The sequence below is a fragment of the Gasterosteus aculeatus genome, chromosome 5 (assembly GCF_964276395.1).
Source record: "Gasterosteus aculeatus chromosome 5, fGasAcu3.hap1.1, whole genome shotgun sequence".
In the NCBI taxonomy this organism is placed as follows: Eukaryota; Metazoa; Chordata; class Actinopteri; order Perciformes; family Gasterosteidae; genus Gasterosteus; species Gasterosteus aculeatus.
The window spans coordinates 12,980,158-12,998,627 of NC_135692.1; the positions used below are offsets into that span (position 1 = coordinate 12,980,158).

General features: G+C 43.6%; 1 protein-coding gene across 3 annotated transcripts in view; it reads left to right on the forward strand.

Annotated features, from left to right (window-relative positions):
• The window catches only part of LOC120819501 (zinc finger protein 385C), a 43,541-nt gene that overhangs the window by 4,242 nt on the left and 20,829 nt on the right, over nt 1–18,470 (forward strand). For all 3 annotated transcript variants that reach the window (XM_040176970.2, XM_078103497.1, XM_078103496.1), the window contains exon 2: nt 13,135–13,401. In XM_040176970.2, the coding sequence (XP_040032904.2) occupies nt 13,135–13,401 (267 nt within the window). The remainder of the gene's footprint in view (nt 1–13,134; nt 13,402–18,470) is intronic.

Here is an 18,470-nt window from a genome sequence, read left to right on the forward strand (position 1 = left end):
CCCTGCCTCCCTGCCTCCCTGCCTCCCTGCCTCGGGTAAGACCCACTGACATGAACTCCTGTTTGCGTCTCGCATCAACGATGTAATGGCCCCTGTTTTGTCATCACACGTCAGATGAGTCTCCTTCGCGGTGACAAGTGTGATTGTTTATTTGGCTGCCGCTCACAAGTGGAGAGGGGGGGGGCGACGCCACCCTCCCTGACTCTGTACTGACTCGAGCCCAGAACTGCAGCTCAGCTGGAGCCAAGCGTGCGAAAAACAACTCCTACAAGGTGCTACAAGAATGTACGAGCGCCAACAAAAGATCAATACAAAACGCGTAAGGACCACACGAGCGGGTCAATACGGGGCTGTAATGAAGTAGGAAAGGCTTTCTGTCTGTAGCGCTAAGCTAAATGTCTGGTTACACCTTTTAAAAAGCTCATACATCACTACCTCGACAGCATAAATCGGCCTTCGTGTTTGGAAAGACCTAAAAAGGGTCGTTGAAAGCTGTTGAGCCGGTAGTTAGTTCTACACATTTTTACCTGCGTTTAAGTCTTTAAAAAATGGCTCAAACGTGCTCCCCCCCTCGGCCCCCCCGTCTCGGTGACGCCTTCATGTAACATTGCAGCTGCTCTTTGAGTCGCCGCCGCATGGACAGAGCGTCGGGCAGACACCTGCGGCGCTGTGTGGGAGGTCGACTCCCCGTACGGTCCATTACCTTTCCATTCTCCTGTGGCTGCATTGCAGGTACCGATTCAACGCGGCAGGCGGCAGTGTGAAAACATCTCTTTGTGTGTGTCTGTGTGCGTGTATTTTGGTTTGTACAGCATAGAGATGTGTGTGTCTGTGTTTGTGATTGCAGAGACCTGCGCAATGCAGTGGTGGTGAGTGAGAAAATGTCCTTTTGTAGTCTAATCGGACGTGAATGTCTCAGTGAGAGTATTCTGTATATGCATTTAATTTTGCTTATTTTTATCCTAATCGCAGTGTAATTATTGAGGTATTAAATCCAGTCGCTTGCCTTTATTGAAGATGGTTTGACCGCGTGGCCCTGTGAGTATGTGCCACCCTTATTTGTTCTCAACATAAAAATGGATTTTCGGCCTGGAGAGAATTCCTCCTGAAGAATGAGGGTTGATTTTTTTTTTGTGCTCCGGCACAAAAGACTAACTGCTGTAATCAGGCTGCCTGCTGGAGGTCCTGTGAAGTGCAGCATCAATCTACTCTCACAATGAGTGGAACGCTCCCTCTGTGGCTGCAGGCCGCACAAGTGTGCACGGCGCCTCGCAGATAAAAATCCTTTTCATTGTAACAAATATGTACCGTGGTGAGATAGAAGAGCTTCTTCACGGTGTTGTTAGAGCCATAAAAATTGGTTTGTCCAGAGAGGAGAATATATATATATATATATGTATATAATATAAAGTCAATACTTACACAATGGGGAGAATACAGCTATGGGGAGCATTACAATCGTCAAAATGGCCTCCTCATCTGTCATAAGCATAACCTTTGATTTTTTGGCATAAATCAATTGTAATTATTATATTGACCAGGTGTTAGGTATTTTTAAGCAGATTCTTTTTTTTCTCACTGAGAGTATTTCTCGCCTTCATATAATAGCCTGTGTTGTCATATCCATAAATCTTCACACAGGTGTGTGTGTGTGTGTGTTTCTGCACGGTGGCTAAATGCCAAGAGACGAGAAGACCTCATCTGACAATAGAAAATAAGTAATTGATTTAATATCAAAATGCATAAGACAACCATGTCTGTCAGAGATCCATTTATTTATTTTTTTAAGAAAAATAAAAAAAGACCTATTCACGGTCTGATTGTGAAGTACAAATAGATTAGCTGACGACATATCAAGTCACACTGTGGGTGAGTGGGGAGCACGGTCGTCCTCCAATCAGAGGGTTGTCGGTTCGATCCCAGGCCCGGCTAACCCGCATGTCGTTGTGTCCTTGGGCAAGACACTTAACCCAACATTGCTCCTGTAGCTGCGACTACAGTGTGTGAATGGTAGTTACTGATGGCAGGTGTATGGTTCTCCTCTCATCAGGGTATGAATGGGTGTGAATGGGTGAATGATGTCATGTAGTGTTAAAGCGCTTTGAGTGGTCAGAAGACTAGAAAAGCGCTATACAAGTACTGTCCATTTACCATTTACCATTACAAAAGGTTTGTCCTCGGATCAAAAAACGTTTCCCCGCACCTGATTTGTCATGTAGTTTTCTCCTAAAATGGATCCGCTCTTTGTTTCCCTAAATGGCGTCGCTACTGACCACAAAAGAACAGCGAAGCGGGGCTAATGAAATGGTCCTTAATTGCAGGGGGTGGGGGGGCATTATAGCGCGTTCTCTGCTGCTCGCCCGCTGCCGTCTGTTCATCCGTCACGACTGAATCACCCGCGGACTGAACGGTCCACTAACTACTTCCGACCCCTCGTTGGTCCGACAAAATTAGGCTACTTTTTCACAGTTCAGAGGCCAAGATTGTGAATATACTCACAAAGGTCAAAGGTCACGACACAAGCTCGTAGAGAGAAAGTTAAGTTGATAATACGTCATCATCAGTATAATATTTGAATTGAAATTATTATTTCAATTCTTTTGGGCATTTACCGTCTATTAATTACCAAATGTGAATCAAACTGACTCAGACGGGCATTATTGTTGAAAAACAATCCATCTCCTTCGCCCCGACCACCTTAAACCACCAATGAGATAATTAAGGCTATTAAAGCCGCTCTACCTGGGGGGTGCACCTAATCAAAAGTCAATTCAATTTAGCCTGTGAGCTTTCCAATACGAGCCGGCACAGATAAGAACTGGGAAGATGGATGATTAGGAGAATGTGGACACCAGAGAGAGAGAGAGAGAGAGAGAGAGCGCAGCGATCTTATCTGTCAGCATTCGCTCCAGAAAGGAAAACACCATTGAATTTCTTCACTTTGTGATTAGACACCTCAGCGATTCTCATTGAAGTGAACCGTATTTTAATTAAATGTGAGGCGAGTTAATTGCTAACGGAGAATCAACATAGTAGCTGAGTTGTAGAGTGACCCGACTCAAACAGGGTTTAGAGTTTAGCTTCACTTCCTCTGTTTAAACCTTTGAAAACTTGGCTGGAGGGGGAGTGCATACAAGCCGTGAACAGCGGTAAACAAATGTTAAACTCACGACATGTTGTACACAAACTACCCGATCCGAATACCAAAGACCATCATGGGCTCAAATTGACGATGTGAATGAATGTTTAACCGGAGATTTAGTCTGCCGAGACCGGCCTCTCACTTGGATTTGTTGGCAGTTGTCAAGTTGCTCATGAAAATAAATTAGATTTGCTGCCGCCCGGACGTCTCTCACTCTGCTTGTTTGGTAACTCGGTAGCTTGGCGAATTTGTGCATTTCTTTCTTTTCACATTTTCACACTCTTGAGATTTCCTCGTGCACATGCAGCAGAGGGCTCGCACAGAGGGAGGAGAGTAGTGTTGCAACAGGACAGGCGGAAGTGGACAACAAGCAGCACAGCAGCACAGCAAGGATCTATTATGATCTGCATGAATCATCTCAGACGCTATCCAGAAAGCTCCATTGTTATACATATAAATATACATATATATATATAGTTGATCAGATATTTCTGTCAGTCCTGGGGGAAGAAAAAGCATCTGGCACTTATTGTGAGTGCCTTATATGAAGAACCAGGGGTCACGCTGCCAACTCCACCTGGTGTGTATGTATGAGCTCTAGACGTTGGCTAGACGAATGACTTGGAAGACCACCCTGAACTCGTCTCGTAGTCGCTGTCGTTAGTCATCGCTGCCTCCGTGCCTCCCTCCGCCCACACCCTGCTATCGCTCCACATGGACAGCATACGTTCCCTACTTGGCACACCAACGCTTTGCATGAACGTATTTAGCAGTTGAGATAGTAAGTGGGAGCCAGAGCCGTGGGTGCGCTTAAGGAGGCCGGCGTAGCCTCAGATTGAGATGCGGCTCATGTCTGCCTCCATAACCTGTGTTATCTGTGCCGTGCAGAGCCTGATCTGAGAGCTGTCAGGGAGCACCAAGCCCAAAAGGGACAAGGGGGGCCGGGCGGGGGGGGGGGGGGGGGGTTGCCTGTGTGTCTTGCCTGTGTGTCGGTCTCAACAGGAGGAATCTTTTGACAAATTATTTTTTTGGTTGACCCTGTTGGTAATTGTTTCAAAACACTGGTGATAGCAGAGAGCCTCAAAAGTGTTCTCATTCAACCGCAGGTAGACGTCAAGGAAATGCTAAATAAAAGAAAAAAGAATGTGTCGGTGGCCATAAACACAGAGAAAAATAACAGATCCACTAAACACACTCATCCAATTAACAACCATCGTCCTAAATCTCTCTGTGGCCTTTACAGCACATGTAGACTGAGCTGAGCAGAAGTATATTGGAAGAAGGAATAATCACGTTGAATAAATCCCACTGACATCGGCGGAATTCTCCAAACAGCTTAGAGCAGGATGGAGCATTGGAAAAGTGATAGCTTAATTCTCACTTAATTTCACATGTTCAGAACATTTTGGGGCATAAATTAGCCATTCTAATTTGTGCAATAAACCTGCACTAAATGTATTTAAAACAATTTAAGAGAATTTAGGTCAAGTCTTGTTTTGAGCTTAGAGAGAAGGAAGAGGAGGAGACTTCAACAGCCCACATCAAAAGACAGAGAGCAGCACCGTTGTCTCATTATAATCAGCTCTCCCCTCTTCCCTGAAAGATCTTTAAAACTAACCGTATTTTATCATTTTAAAGCGTACATAAGCTTTTAAAATGTATTTTAATTGAATTTGTATAACTTTATTTTTGTTGAGACAGCAGAGAATTTTTAATTTCACAGTTTGATTTAATACGTTATAGTGGTACAGGGGTCGTTGTGTACAAATTCAATACAGTAGAAATAGGTGTCTGTTGTTTTTATGGCTTTCCAAAAATAAAAACATATATATAAAATCCAAATATAAGCAAAATCACCAAAAATCACCAGACCAGTTGCCAGGCAACCAACTAATTTTTTCAACTCTTCCATGAATTCAGTGATTAATCAAAGAATATACAACATACTGAATATTGTGCTTCAGGCCCTCGCAGTTGGAAATTGTTACATTTGGAAAAATGGAAATTTTTCTTTATATTAAGCAAACAGACAATAAAATGAGCATATAATTCTATTCTCCAAATGTTGCGCCTCTAAACTGAGCAAATAAAACCACTAATGCATTGTATGATTCACCAGAGGTATTAAGTAAAAAGTCGGCGCCATGATTATTTTTTTTTGTTTGCATCGTTTATTTTTTAAATTGTCAGCTACTTCCAATTTTGATGATCAAGACACTTTCCTGTTTATTCCTATTTTCATGGGTCTAATTGCACCGATGGCGTTCCAGGACGCTGCAGTCAGTCATGCACAGGTCACATTTGGTCCCCACAGAAGCCTCGGGGCCCCCCCCAGATGGCCGGTGACAGATGCCCATAATTGCCGTCGCCCTTGGTTGGAGTGCAGTTCTTCCCTCCAGATAAAAAAAAAAAAAAATGTACTCACAAAATGAGTACTTCAAAAAAGGGTCATATCAGGGTTTGGGCATTTTTTTGTGTTGAAAAATACACTGAAAATAATCTGGGCATAAATATGGCAGCAGATTTATTGTTCGAATCGAAAGTTGTTTTTATCGTCAGGTCTCTTTACAAATATGATCATGAAGTTTCTGAATCATTTGGTTCATTCTGAAAGTTTCAGTTAATGCAGAAATTAATCAGATGACATTGTGCAAGGTGTTGAAACAACTATTAAAAACATCTAAAAGATTTTGATTTTTTTGTGACCAGGGAAGTGCAACGAGAAAGGAATGTCCTGTTTTGTAAATAAATGAGCTGAAATATGCAGCGGAGCGACCCTTCCACAATGAAATACTGTAGCTGAAACTGTCCTCTTTGAGTTATTTTATTTCAGTGTGCCCGGCCTCTGTTTAAGAGACACCACCTGGGGGACAGAGATTACATTTAGTCATTCCTGACAAAGGCCTACCTCAGCAGTGTTCGCATGCAGCACAAATTTACCTTTTTAAGCGAATGTGTCATGGTTTGTGCTGAAAGAAGACAGGGATTTATTCTAAGGAGCCGCGGCCACTGAGTTTCACAGTTTGTGCCAAAATGCGGCATATATTTAAACAGTGAACACCCTCCAAACAGTGGGGCTCCGGACATGAGATGCACTTCTTTAATTAATTGTATTAGTTACTGCATTTGTAATATTGTTGGGTAAATGATGATCGTTTCATTCAACAAATCACACTGGAACAAAAAAAAAAAGCTAGACAGCAAAGTTTCAAATCTGCGCTCTTATCACAGCCCTGTTGCCAAAAAACGCATGTTCCAATATAACCTTATTCTGTCTTTTTCATGTGGCTTGTTCCTGTACTCATGTGTCAACAGTTGTACACAGAAATCCAATAAAAGGCTTGTGGGAAGGCTCCTTCCAAAGCTATTTGACCGGCCGATGAGCCCTTCTGAAGAAGCATACGGCTCCTTAAAAGCTTAAAAATCCCATTCATTTGTTTAGCGATGTTATAATGTATTTAGACACACGCGGTATGCGTGTTGGAGGAGGAGCTGAGCTGACAAACACTCTCCACTTCTTTGCCAAATAGGTGGCAACCCGGTCTGTCGGGTCCTGGGGAGCTTCCCAACACATCAGAGACGGTGACAGCTGATTGGCCGCTGCACGTCCTGTCTGGCTGTGGAACGGTCTCACTGTGACAAACAGACACACCTGTGTGTGTGTGTGTGTGTGTGTGTGTGTGTGTGTGTGTGTGTGTGTGTGTGTGTGTGTGTGTGTGTGTGTATCTGAGAGACAGAGAAAGGGGGCTTGTGTGTGGTCAAAAGTATGTTTGACACTATTTATTTGCTTATTGTATCTGAGGCTCATCTGAAAGCTAGTGTGTGTGTGTGTGTGTGTGTGTGTGTGTGTGTGTGTGTGTGCGTGTGTGTGTGTGTGTTTTCCTCAGATACCGGTGGTCTAATTAAAGAGCCGGCTTGTCAGAAACATGTTCCTCCTTTGTTTAACATTGGACCTAATCTCCAGCTACAGAGGGGTGTGTGTGTGTGTGTGTGTGTGTGTGTGTGTGTGTGTGTGTGTGTGTGTGTGTGCGTGTGTGTGCGTGCGTGCGTGCGTGTGTGTGTGTGTGTCTTGGGATTTCCGTGAGGTGTCCACAAGATGGATGCCAAATCATTACAGACGTTTTTTGGGAACTTAGCCAGGCTCCCCACTGTGTGTGTGTGTGTGTGTGTGTGTGTGTGTGTGTGAGTGAGTGTTTGCTTGTGTGAGGGGGGGGGGGTTAACCATCTTGCCGGGATATCAGTCTGATTACACAGATGCATTGTGGGGGCTGGCGTTTATTATTGAATATATCTATCCTGATCGAGGAATTCAGATGTATTTTTTTACTTCATGTATTTCCTTGTTTTGGTTTTCAGAAGTTGACCGCAGACGTGTTCTACGTGCATAACTTATTAATGCTTGTTAATTCTTTTTAAATGATTAGAATGAACGGAAAATGTAATATTTTGTCATTTTTATATCTGAGTTTGCTCAACAATTTGCATAAACGAAAATCCACCGAATCAAATTAAATAATTTCAATAACCAGCCATGTTTGAACATCACCTCACTAACGGGGTGTTAGCGGGTCCTCGGGAGAGAAACGTTGATTGATTTTCGAAAACGAGAAAGTGGGAGACAACTTTGCACCAGTAAAAGCTCTAAAATGTTTGGTGAGAAAATATGACAGTGAATACATCATATTTTGATTCATAATAGCAGGCAGTGATAGGCGGAGTCAGCAGTACATTTATCTTAGTGGGCCTCATGTCACAAACTGAGAATCCGCGTGCAGAAACGTACGTCGCCGCCTTCGCCTTACGTGCGGACTAAAAATATGCACCCTTCTTTACAGCTCCCACTCACTTACCTAACCGAGTGAATCACTGCATTATGGGAGTGGAACACTCGCAAGTGACCTTGACATAGAGATGTGAGACATAGAAAACCTCTCCGCACCGCAGAGGTGTCTCTGCGTGTCGCTCCGAGGGTCACGGCCGGGTGTTTCTGGGTGTTAATGGCTGAGATGCACCTGCGTTGCTCACTTGTGGGAATTTATTGAGTTGACTTCATCGAGCCTTCGACATGAGTCATGCTTCTCCTTGGGCTCCTTTCAAAGTACAGATCTGAAGTTCACCACGGAGACAAACATCGCCAAACGTTTAAGGAAATATTCTTTTGGTAATAATAACAGGTTGGTTAGTTCATTCATTGAGTGACGTTTAGTAAATTAATTTCCTTCATTTATCTCCCAATTTATGGTTTAAAATCACAGCTGCAACACATTTCCACATCACCCTCCTCACGTCGCAACCAACAGTTATTCCATCGATTTATTATTCTGCTAGTCATTTAATCATTGTTTGTGTTTTGTCCATTTTTGAAAATGTTGATTTTCATAAAGCTTTGAAAGTAAAGCAGCAACCCTCATATTTGAGAAACCGAAGGGAGAGAACGTTTTGTGCCCTCGTTATGCCTCCAGAGCCGCAGCGTCCAGCTTTTGTTGGCCACCCGGATCATTTAGAATTCACTCATCATTTATTTTTGGAAAAAATTAGAGTTTTGCTTCCCCTGACTGCTCGCTTGTAGTTGACCTCTGCCTTGAATCCGGTAAACCTCCTGTTAAGTTGATCCGGACACTGTCTCGGTGGTCTAGGTTCGAATCAACAGCGAGATGAAGCATGAGACAGAGACTTGAGCATTTAAGGGACATTTTCTGCCATCGACTGAAATCTTACAGTGCCCCCCCCCTCCCTCACCCCCTAACCCCCTGCCTTTATTCAGTAAAATGTGGCTCTTTTTGTCCAATTCTTTGCCTCTGCTGCACAAATTACAGGATAATTGAGCTGCAATTTGTGTGAAAAAGGTTCCAATTCATGTTTTCTGTGGATGTGCGGGGTTGCCTAGCAACACAACTGTAATGTAGACCACCTGTCAGTCAGGGGTTCAGCGTGCCTTTTTGACTGTCGAGACCGGGAAGACACGTAGACGTCGGCGCGCTGTCGGAGGTGCATTTCTCGCCCACGCGCACGCCGACTCATCGCCCCGCAAACAGACCCCACGAGGTGTTTAGTGGAAACACGAGCAGGAGTATGACTTTTCCACGCGTGTCCGAGCATCTCATCTGCCGCCATCTGCTGCGATGGAACTGTGCTGACAGGTGTAGCGACACATCTTGGCACGACCGCCTGGAATCGAGCTCTTTTTAGAAGAGCAGGCTGATGCCGCCACATACCGTTTACAGCTGAATGCTGTCGGTCCACGTCTTAGCACATCTGGATTAGACCGGCTTGTTCCAGGAAGCATCCCACAAAGAGTCAGGCGGATTAATGGGCTGCTGATGCATTTGTTCGGACTGCTTTGACTGTGTGTGGAGAAATGGCCAGCGTGAAGTTAAGGAACCAACAAATACATAAATGCTTGAAGCCTTTTTAAGTGTAATAGATCCACTATTGCGGGGAATAGAGTGTAGCTACGTATATATAGAGAAGTCCCCTTGAGTAGGTACAGGAGAACCATTCAAATGCTGATAAGTACGTTCATCCTGTAGTTAATGGAATGGAACAAAATGTTTTATATAGTTGAATGGAAGGGAGCATATGGGGCAGTTTATACCTAAATATGTGTATTCAGTAAGAAAACCTCAGATGTGTTTTATTCCAGATGATTGTTTCCACTCTTTACAACGCCAAAGCTTTCCTTCCCCTCATTTGTCTATTAGCAACAAAGATGTCTTTGTGGGAGTAATGCATGAAAGGTGTTCATCTGGCTGGCTGTTTCAGCTTTAATGTCGAATTAGGACATTAGGACTAAAAGCTTGGATGAGAGTCTCTCAATCTTTGTACAAGATATAGAAAATGCCAGAATTCACATTTTTTCAGATTTTCCTACTAAGGACTGTGATTGACAGCAGGGATTAAACCTCATTTTTTTCCTCCACGGTCCACGAAACGTCTCAAAAAACTAACCTAAGCCTTCCTGAACAAGGGTTCAGCCTGTAAAGAAACACATACACATGTCATAGAGCAAAAATGAACGCGTCCTCGTCCACGCAGTGCAGCCATGTGGAGACCATTACGCTGTTTCTGCAAGCGAGTCCCTTGATGGAGTAGCTTATGACGTTGGCAGGTCGTTTCTGTTCAGCTGTTTCCGTCAATAAAGCAGAGACGTGGAGCCTGCAAGTGACGGGTGAATTTAACTGTTACTCAAAGAGAGGAGACTTTATTGTGTCTGCTCGTTTGTCTGGTGACACAAATCAGTTTGAATCGTTTTTTACAAGGTGCACCTACACTTTCTACTCTGCACAGTCACTTAAAAAGAGGTTTTACACGCTGAAGTTTTAAGATGGATACCTCCTCGCTTTCTTCAAGACAGCCTGGTGTTCAAGCGATACACAAATAATGGCTTGTATTATAGCCTTAAAAATGTTATTATACAATCTTGATATCATCATCATAACTATGATCATCATAACTATGATCAAGAAGCCGTCTCGTGCTTACTGTATTCGGTCAAACAAATACACATCCTACTTTGTGGCATGCTGTTTGGATTGAACCTTCAACTTTACGAGGGTCGGCGAGCGAGCGAGTGCATGAAGCAGCGTTCATACACACATGCTTGTCTTTGTCTTTAAGCCGCTCAGGCTGATGAGTGGTGGTATTTAAAGAGAAGCCAAATAGCTTCACTGTTAAGTGGACAGCACAACAGATACCGCCAGATAAAGATACTGGTTTTCAAACAGAGTGCTTCCACGCCACATAGACACCGCCGGCTCGCTGGGATCGACCTCCAACCACCGGGTCGGTATTCTAAGTTAATAAGTTAATATCAAGTTAACCTTTTCATTTATTGGATGCAGAGCATTTATTTCAGAAAGTGCATTAACCTAAATTTCAGTTTCAGTTATCGACATTATTTCAACACTGACTCAAGTTAACGATTTAATAGTCACACCTGCCCTTTACTAGCTGTTACGTCTTAAATCATTTCTATAATTAACTATTGATGGACCTGGGGGAACAGCTATAAAACAGTGGAGGTTCCATCTTTGTTTACAGCTTCATCATAAATGTACTGGAAATCCAACCTGCAGTTTAATATAAATGCCAATATGTAATTATTTTAGTAATTTATTAACATAAAATATACATTTTTATAAGTGTTATGAGACTTGATGCGACACAATAGTCTGAGACTTTACTTAAAATCAACCATAAAGGCTTACAGTACTTTACGGACATTTCTATTTCATTACTTCACCACCTTTGAAGTAACACAATACCAACACAATGAGTTGTAGTATATGAAGGTTGAAGTTCAACTTTTTACTCTCCAAAAAAACCTTTATCCAAAGCTTTTTCCGTTCCACTTGTGACGGTCCCGCACTAGCGTGAGACGGGTGGAGGTGAAGGTCGTCTGCCCCGCAGCAGAGGGCCGAGCCGGGCGGAGACGCTCCGGCTGTGTCACAAAGTGCCAACAGGATGCAGCAGCTGCCGGCCTGGCTTTTTGTTTTGGACGGAGACGACGGGTGTAAGATGGTTTTAACTAGTGGCGTCAACGTGCAGTATCACACCGAAATACACAGAGTTATTGACCTGCTTAATATTAAGCAGGTCAATAATATGCTTGTTACTTATTAACAAGTTGAACGTACGTCATTATTTACAGGCTGTAGTTGCCTGTGAATTAGCTTAGTCAGACGCCCCGAACCGCCCTCTGATTGGCTGCTGTCTTCACTTCAAAACCGCTCTTTGATGGCAGATTATTTACCGACAAAACCATTTGGATCCAAGAGCGTAATTCTTGAGTTGTTATCCAGCAGCTGTCTGGGTAAAATCATGTCTCTGTCTCGGCCCCCTCGGCTTGTTTGGACACCGTGGTATTACGAGAGAAAAAAAAGACAGAAGGAGAAAAAAAATGTGTGCAATGGAACGTGTCGAACAATCTACTCACCCAGGTAAGATTGATCACCTAAAAATTTCATTTCATCTTTCATCTGGATATTTGGATCGCCGGAGAATTTTTGGGATTAAAAAGATGGATTTTCTGTAAAAGTACAGAATGGCGGTTGAAAAATGACCCAGTCTGCATAATGCATCCTTTGAAACATAATTGCTGGTCCATATTACAGCAGTGGAACGTCACCTTTTTTTTTTTTTACACTTAGTAGGTTTGAAAGGCTCTCATGTCCCTCTCCACCGCGCGGCTGTAGTACATCGTTCAATAATCATGTAGAAGGGCTGCAGCTTTGAAGCCTGTGCTGCTGGTCGCAGGCTGGTGAATTCCAGCGAACGCATTTCCTTTTCCACTTTCATCTTTCCAACAGTCAATTTAAATCTTCAGAGTGACGAAGATTGTTGCTAGCGAAGGCCTCTTATTGGGGGGTGGGGGAGGGCGTGCCGCCTTCAGCGAGGCAGAGTAACAAAAATGTCCAGCCGCATGAGGACTCCCATCGATGCCATTATCACGCTAGCCTCACTAGAATGGAGAATCCGGCTAGACTTTTCTGGGTGACATTTCCACATTTGCAGCAGTTTGATTTATGGCGTCATTCTACCCGCGATCACTCAGCCATCACAAGCGCACACAAAGAAACATGGCGCCGGCTGTTATTATCCAGTAAAGAAAGAGAAGCTGCAGCCAGAGACTTATCTACAGGCCGCGCTGGTCTCTGTTGTTAATGTGATGTCTCCTCACGTAGCATGCTGCTCTTTATTCGGACGACATATAGAGATTTTTGGATAAATCAAAGCGATGGGCATCTTTTGTTGTCTGTGTGGTCAAATAAAATCTCAAGCGTTATAATGGCGGTGCAGACGTAATTGCAGTTTAAATCACTCAAAATGAAAAATACCAGTATTATTCTGCTCTGCGTGGAGCCGTGATGCTCTGTTGCCCCCCTGTGGATACTTTAACAACATACATTTTCAGACAAACGGGAAATGCATTGTTTTTATATCGCATAAATTGTTTGAACGTGGCTGACGCCGCTTTTATCCCCTTTCTCCAGATATGAAGCGACCAAAGAGCCCCGACGAAGGCCGTCCTGCCGAGGGTCAGCGGGGACAGGGGGAGGACATGGAGGAGGAAGATGAGGAGGAGAGGAAGGGGGCGGCCGTGCACAGGGCCAAACGCGAGCGGCGCCAAGGCTGCAGCACGGCCACGATGTGCCGAGTGTGCAACATCCAGCTGAACTCCAACGCGCAGGCCCAGATCCACTACAGGGGGAAGACGCACCAGAGGAGGCTGCGCCGACTGGCGAAGGCCGTCAGCACAGGTACGGGCGCACCGTCCGCTGCCGTCCCAGCACTCGTCTCACTTACCTCCGCACGAGTAGATCGTCCTGCTGATTATATACTTCATTATTTGGGTTTGTGACGTATTCCACTGCAGCTGCCTGTTCACATAGTTTGGTGATTTAAAACTTTATATTATTATCTACACACTTACTAGCTTCTTCAACCATATGAAACGGTCTTCAGATCAGCCAGATGAATTGACGCTTTGACGTTTTGAACCCCCCCTGTTGAAGGTAATACCATTAATAATGCCTCGTGTCCCAGGGAGACATTGTGTGCAATACCAGAACGCTGCCGTAACATCTAAATGGAACAGAGCCGCGATATTAATTACACCTTTCGGCTTGTCATGCGTTAAAGTGTCTGCTTTTCAAGAACACCAATTGTTGGGGCTTGAATCTCAAATATTGTGATGCTTTGTAATAAAGCAGCAGGAAATGATAATGTAGCAGTTGTTGCTGGAGAGAAACAACATTGACAAAACATTGTCTGAAAGACTCTTCCTCAAAATGACCAGAGTTTTACCAACAACTCTTGCAGTCTGAACAAAATAGAACTTTATGAACTCCTCAAAATTGCTATTTACTTGAGGGGTTTTTTGTCATCCGGAGTGTTTTAATCATTTTCTTCTGTCTGTTTACAAGAGCTACCAAAATGTGGTTGGAGCCACGACAAGCTGTCAGAAAAGCTTTGCTTATACTTAAAACTGACTGCAAGACGCGCAAGTCCAGCTGAAGTTGTGCTGGATAGTTTACTCTGAAACTACCCTGATACCAAACACACCTAAAATGAATAATCCCTGAAGTCACCATCATGTATTTATTCCCATTTGCAAACCACGCTAAGCTGTTATTCATTGGGTTTATTTACGATGCTGGAAAGAAGAACCCGCCGCTATTTCCAAGCACTTCTGCACACCTGTTGTGATGACGAGGGCCCGTTAATCACCTTCTTTCACCACCACCTGTGTCACTCTGCCACAGTGACCCGCGTGATCAATCAACACTCACAAAAAAAGCCTCTAATGAAGAACAGGCTTGTAAGATGGTACTTTTTAATGTTGACTTGTGAGTCTGTCGCTCTCTGTTGGCTTACCGCCCATATTTAGCTGTCCCAAACCAACACAGGGCACGGAATTAAATGAATACTTTTTCCATTGTTTAATTTCTCCTTCACTCTAACTCATTTTGTTATCATCAGGATTTCATTATTTGCGGATCATCGTTCATACTTAAAACTGTCCCAGTTTGGCTGACCCAGAGCATGAGCTGATTCTGGCCTGCAGTTATTTTTCTATTTCTAGAATTCTTTCTATTTGGTGCTCAAGGAGGCTTTAATGAGCAGGTGAATGAAAGTGACAGGTGACACTAGCTCCCTCTGGAGTGCGGACAAATTTGCATATTTTATATTGTAGAAAATCTGGAAATATTTTAAGCTTGCGTTAACCTTAGACCTTACTTCAAACATCTAACCAAAATCCCATTAACTTTAAGCGGAAGAAACCTGAAGTGCAGAAATTATTGGTTTTTTTCCCCTTCCCATTCCTGCAGCACAATAATAACTGTTTTGAACAGTAAAAAAACAAAACAATTTGGGGGCGTGGCCTCCACTGGCTGACAACCCTCAACCGCGTTGCCTTCAAGAAATGTAGAAAACTATGAACCAACTTGCTGTAAAACATTATTACGTGAAAACATTGAGATGGTAGACTCAAACTATTTATTGAGGTTAAAGAAAAGATTATTGATTTTAAGCTTTTGGAAAAGGTGCTAAAATATTTGTGACGTCGTCAATCTTTTTTCTGCCAATCATGTGAATATGTTATACAGGAAGCGTTGATTCGTAATTCTCTTTGTGCCTACGTTTCCTGAAGGCAACGCGGTTGAGGTAGACTGTCGGCGCTTCCATGCTGTCACTCATGATGCCACGCCCCTCTCATATATAAGATTTAAATCTGAAAATATAAAACACTAGTTTTATAAATTCAAAACCCATAAACGTCCACCAGTGATCATCGTCAGCTCATAATGCCCCATGGGCATGACATCATTCATTGATCATTATCCCTAGAACTCTTTTAGCAGAAGTTAAAACAGGTGTGTTTAATAAAAACAAGCGGCGGTTGAATCCCATTGGAAGGGCTTCATTTTGAGTGAACACGATGCACACTCATAATTTATGCAATTGGGTCACAGCTTATGTCTGGTGGTGGATAGCTGTTGCCTGTCATCGAGGCTGCATGACCATATTTGTTTGACTGTGGATATTTATTATCTGGGGAAAGCATACAAGTGTCACAACAATCTTAGAAAGTGTGAATGTGACCTCTATTTTGCTCTGGTGTGCTGACAACGCAACAGGGAGGGATTTGTTCTCTCAGAGGAAAACGCTGCCCTACGGACACATTTCTCTAAAGCAACAGGGGGGTCGTTTAGCAAATACTTCCCTACCGTAATAAACACCTTTCTATATACAGAAACCTTTTTAAAATTGACGGCAATCATTTCCATTTTTGGCGCAATAAACGTTCCTTGTTTATTGTTCATTGTTCTATGCGTTTCTAGTGCACGCGGGTTGAGAGATTAGACATCAAAAGCATCATCACCGACAGCGTTTAAACACCCGAACGGCTGCGGGCCACACATGTCAGAGCTATCTCATCCAATAATTGATATTTAGGATGAGACTCTCTGAAGGGCCTCTCGTTTCCTCACACAAGGGGGAGGGGGGGCTGAGTGATTTCACACCGGCCATGTTTGAACAGGTTAAATGAACCCAGCAGTCTTTATGTTTGGTTTGTTGGGAATCAACTGCGAGGCTGTTTCTCTTCGCTGCCCGTGTCAAAGGGGACAGACGAAAAGGAGGACGAGCCAAGTCAATCAAGTTGACTGTTAGTGTAATTCAGTTTGGGCTGCGATGAAAGCTGCCTAATAATACCCGGTCCCTTGCCACAGCTGAACCAGCATTCCCCTTTTTTTTTTTTAGTCGCATGAAGTGGTTACAGAAATGAAAAGGGGTTTTGATAGGGTGCTACTCACTGGGGGCCTTTTGAAAAGAAAACGGACCGGCGCCGTTTCCCCTTCCTGCACTCAACAGCGAGCGGCTGAACCACCGCCGAGTCACTTCAGAAATTATGGTTTTCACCTTCGCAGTACGGTGTGTGTGTGTGTGTGTGTGTGTGTGTGTGTGTGTGTGTGTGTGTGTGTGTGTGTGTGTGTGAGAGAGAGAGACAAACTCACATGAGTACCTTATCTGAAATTAATACATAAATGCAGTGTGCAAATGTAAAAAAAAAAAAAGAGGTAGGGGCACATAATCAATGCTCTATGTTAAGGTACGAAGTATAAAATCAAGGAAAAACAGGTTATTGTTCGCAGTTAACAGCACCGAGTACACAACTATAGCAGCTTTATGTGCACTGACATGCATCTCTGGCTCTTTTTAGGGCTGTATACACACACACACAACGTTCACACACCACAACTAAGTACTGCACTACAGGCTCTTACTATTCAATTTCTTTTCTTAAAATTTTGACTTTTCAAACATGCATCATGAAGATGGAGTCTTTGAGAGAGGAGTCCTGCAACAAAACAAAATCTAGCCACTGAAAGGGACAAAGCCTCCTCTTATGGAAAATCTATACATTTCTGAATGCTTTTCCTTCCTTCTCCTGCATCCCAACGCACAGTAAATAAATGGTATAACAGACAAAAACCTGCGTAGAAGCCGCACACAGAAAGGAACCTGCATGCTGAAACATACCGTGTGATTTTCAAAATAGGACATTTATCAGCTGGAGTGTTGTGCTGCTTGGCCTCATTTCACACAGTTAGAGTCTGCTTAGCAAAAGGCAGCCATTTCTAAGACGTCACTTGATGCGTCACAGACGGCCACTCAGCTGCAGTCTGCAGGAAGGCGCGAAGCTGCAGACGGTGAAACAGAATCTAGTGGGGGATTTTGGCTTGCTCAACATTCACTAGTTTTGCTTTTTAAATAGCTGTAGCTGTAGACGACACAAAGAACCCTTCGGGGACTTCCTGTGTCAGCCACAGGTTAGTGAAAGTCTGAGAAACCACCCAGGGAGCTGTACCTGGAGTCTACACCCAAACAAAACATCTCTTTTAGGTGGCAGTGCATGTCAGTTCAGAATATCTGAATACATGAATACGAACATGAGGAAGGCTGGAGTCATACTTGTAGTGAAATAGGGTTAGTATTATAAAAACTGTACGCATGTCTGTTGAAATACAGGAAAAAAACAAATTGCTTTTAGTGTAAAGAGGCTTTGAAAATCATTCCCCTCTCCGTGGCTGTCTCCCATTACCAAGTGAGTTATTTCCAAAAGTGACGTGGCCAAGTCAATTAAACCCGCCCACAGAGTCCCGACGTGTAAATAGAAGTGTGCACACGCTCCGTGCAGCCGACGCGCAAATGCCGCGCTCGAGGCCTCTGAATGCAGCCGGCTGAAATCAAGTGTACGACTGTCAGGATTCGTCAGCGTTTTACTTCCAGAGCCCCCTTATTCAAGGGGACAAGGAGCCAGCAAGGAGCACACAGGGCAGACACAAGCAGCGTGTGTGTGTGTGTGTGTGTGTGTGTGTGTGTGTGTGTGTGTGTGTGTGTGTGTGTGTGTGTGTGTGTGTGTGTGTGTGTGTGTGTGTTGACGAAACTTGCATGTGACATTTGAGACCTGGGTTTTCAGGGCACAGACGATGAGAATAATTGTGTTTATTTGAGGTGATTATAGTGACTGTGGAGTGAATAACAATGCATTGAGGGCCTGCCCCCTCCCCCCGGCCCCCAGCGCTGTGTCCTTGTCTCACTGTTGCCTTTACAGATATCCAAGTAGTCGAGTTCTCAGATGCTCTGAAACTATTATTAGTATTTAAGTTCGCCAAGACTTTACTCAGTGAAATTTATAGTACGTCGATGCTACCAAGTACTGAGTGAACCACATGCAACGAGAGCTGCACACACACATTTAATTATTTATTTATTTGCAAAGCAACTAGTTGTAATAACTGCACAACTGAATGTTGTCGTA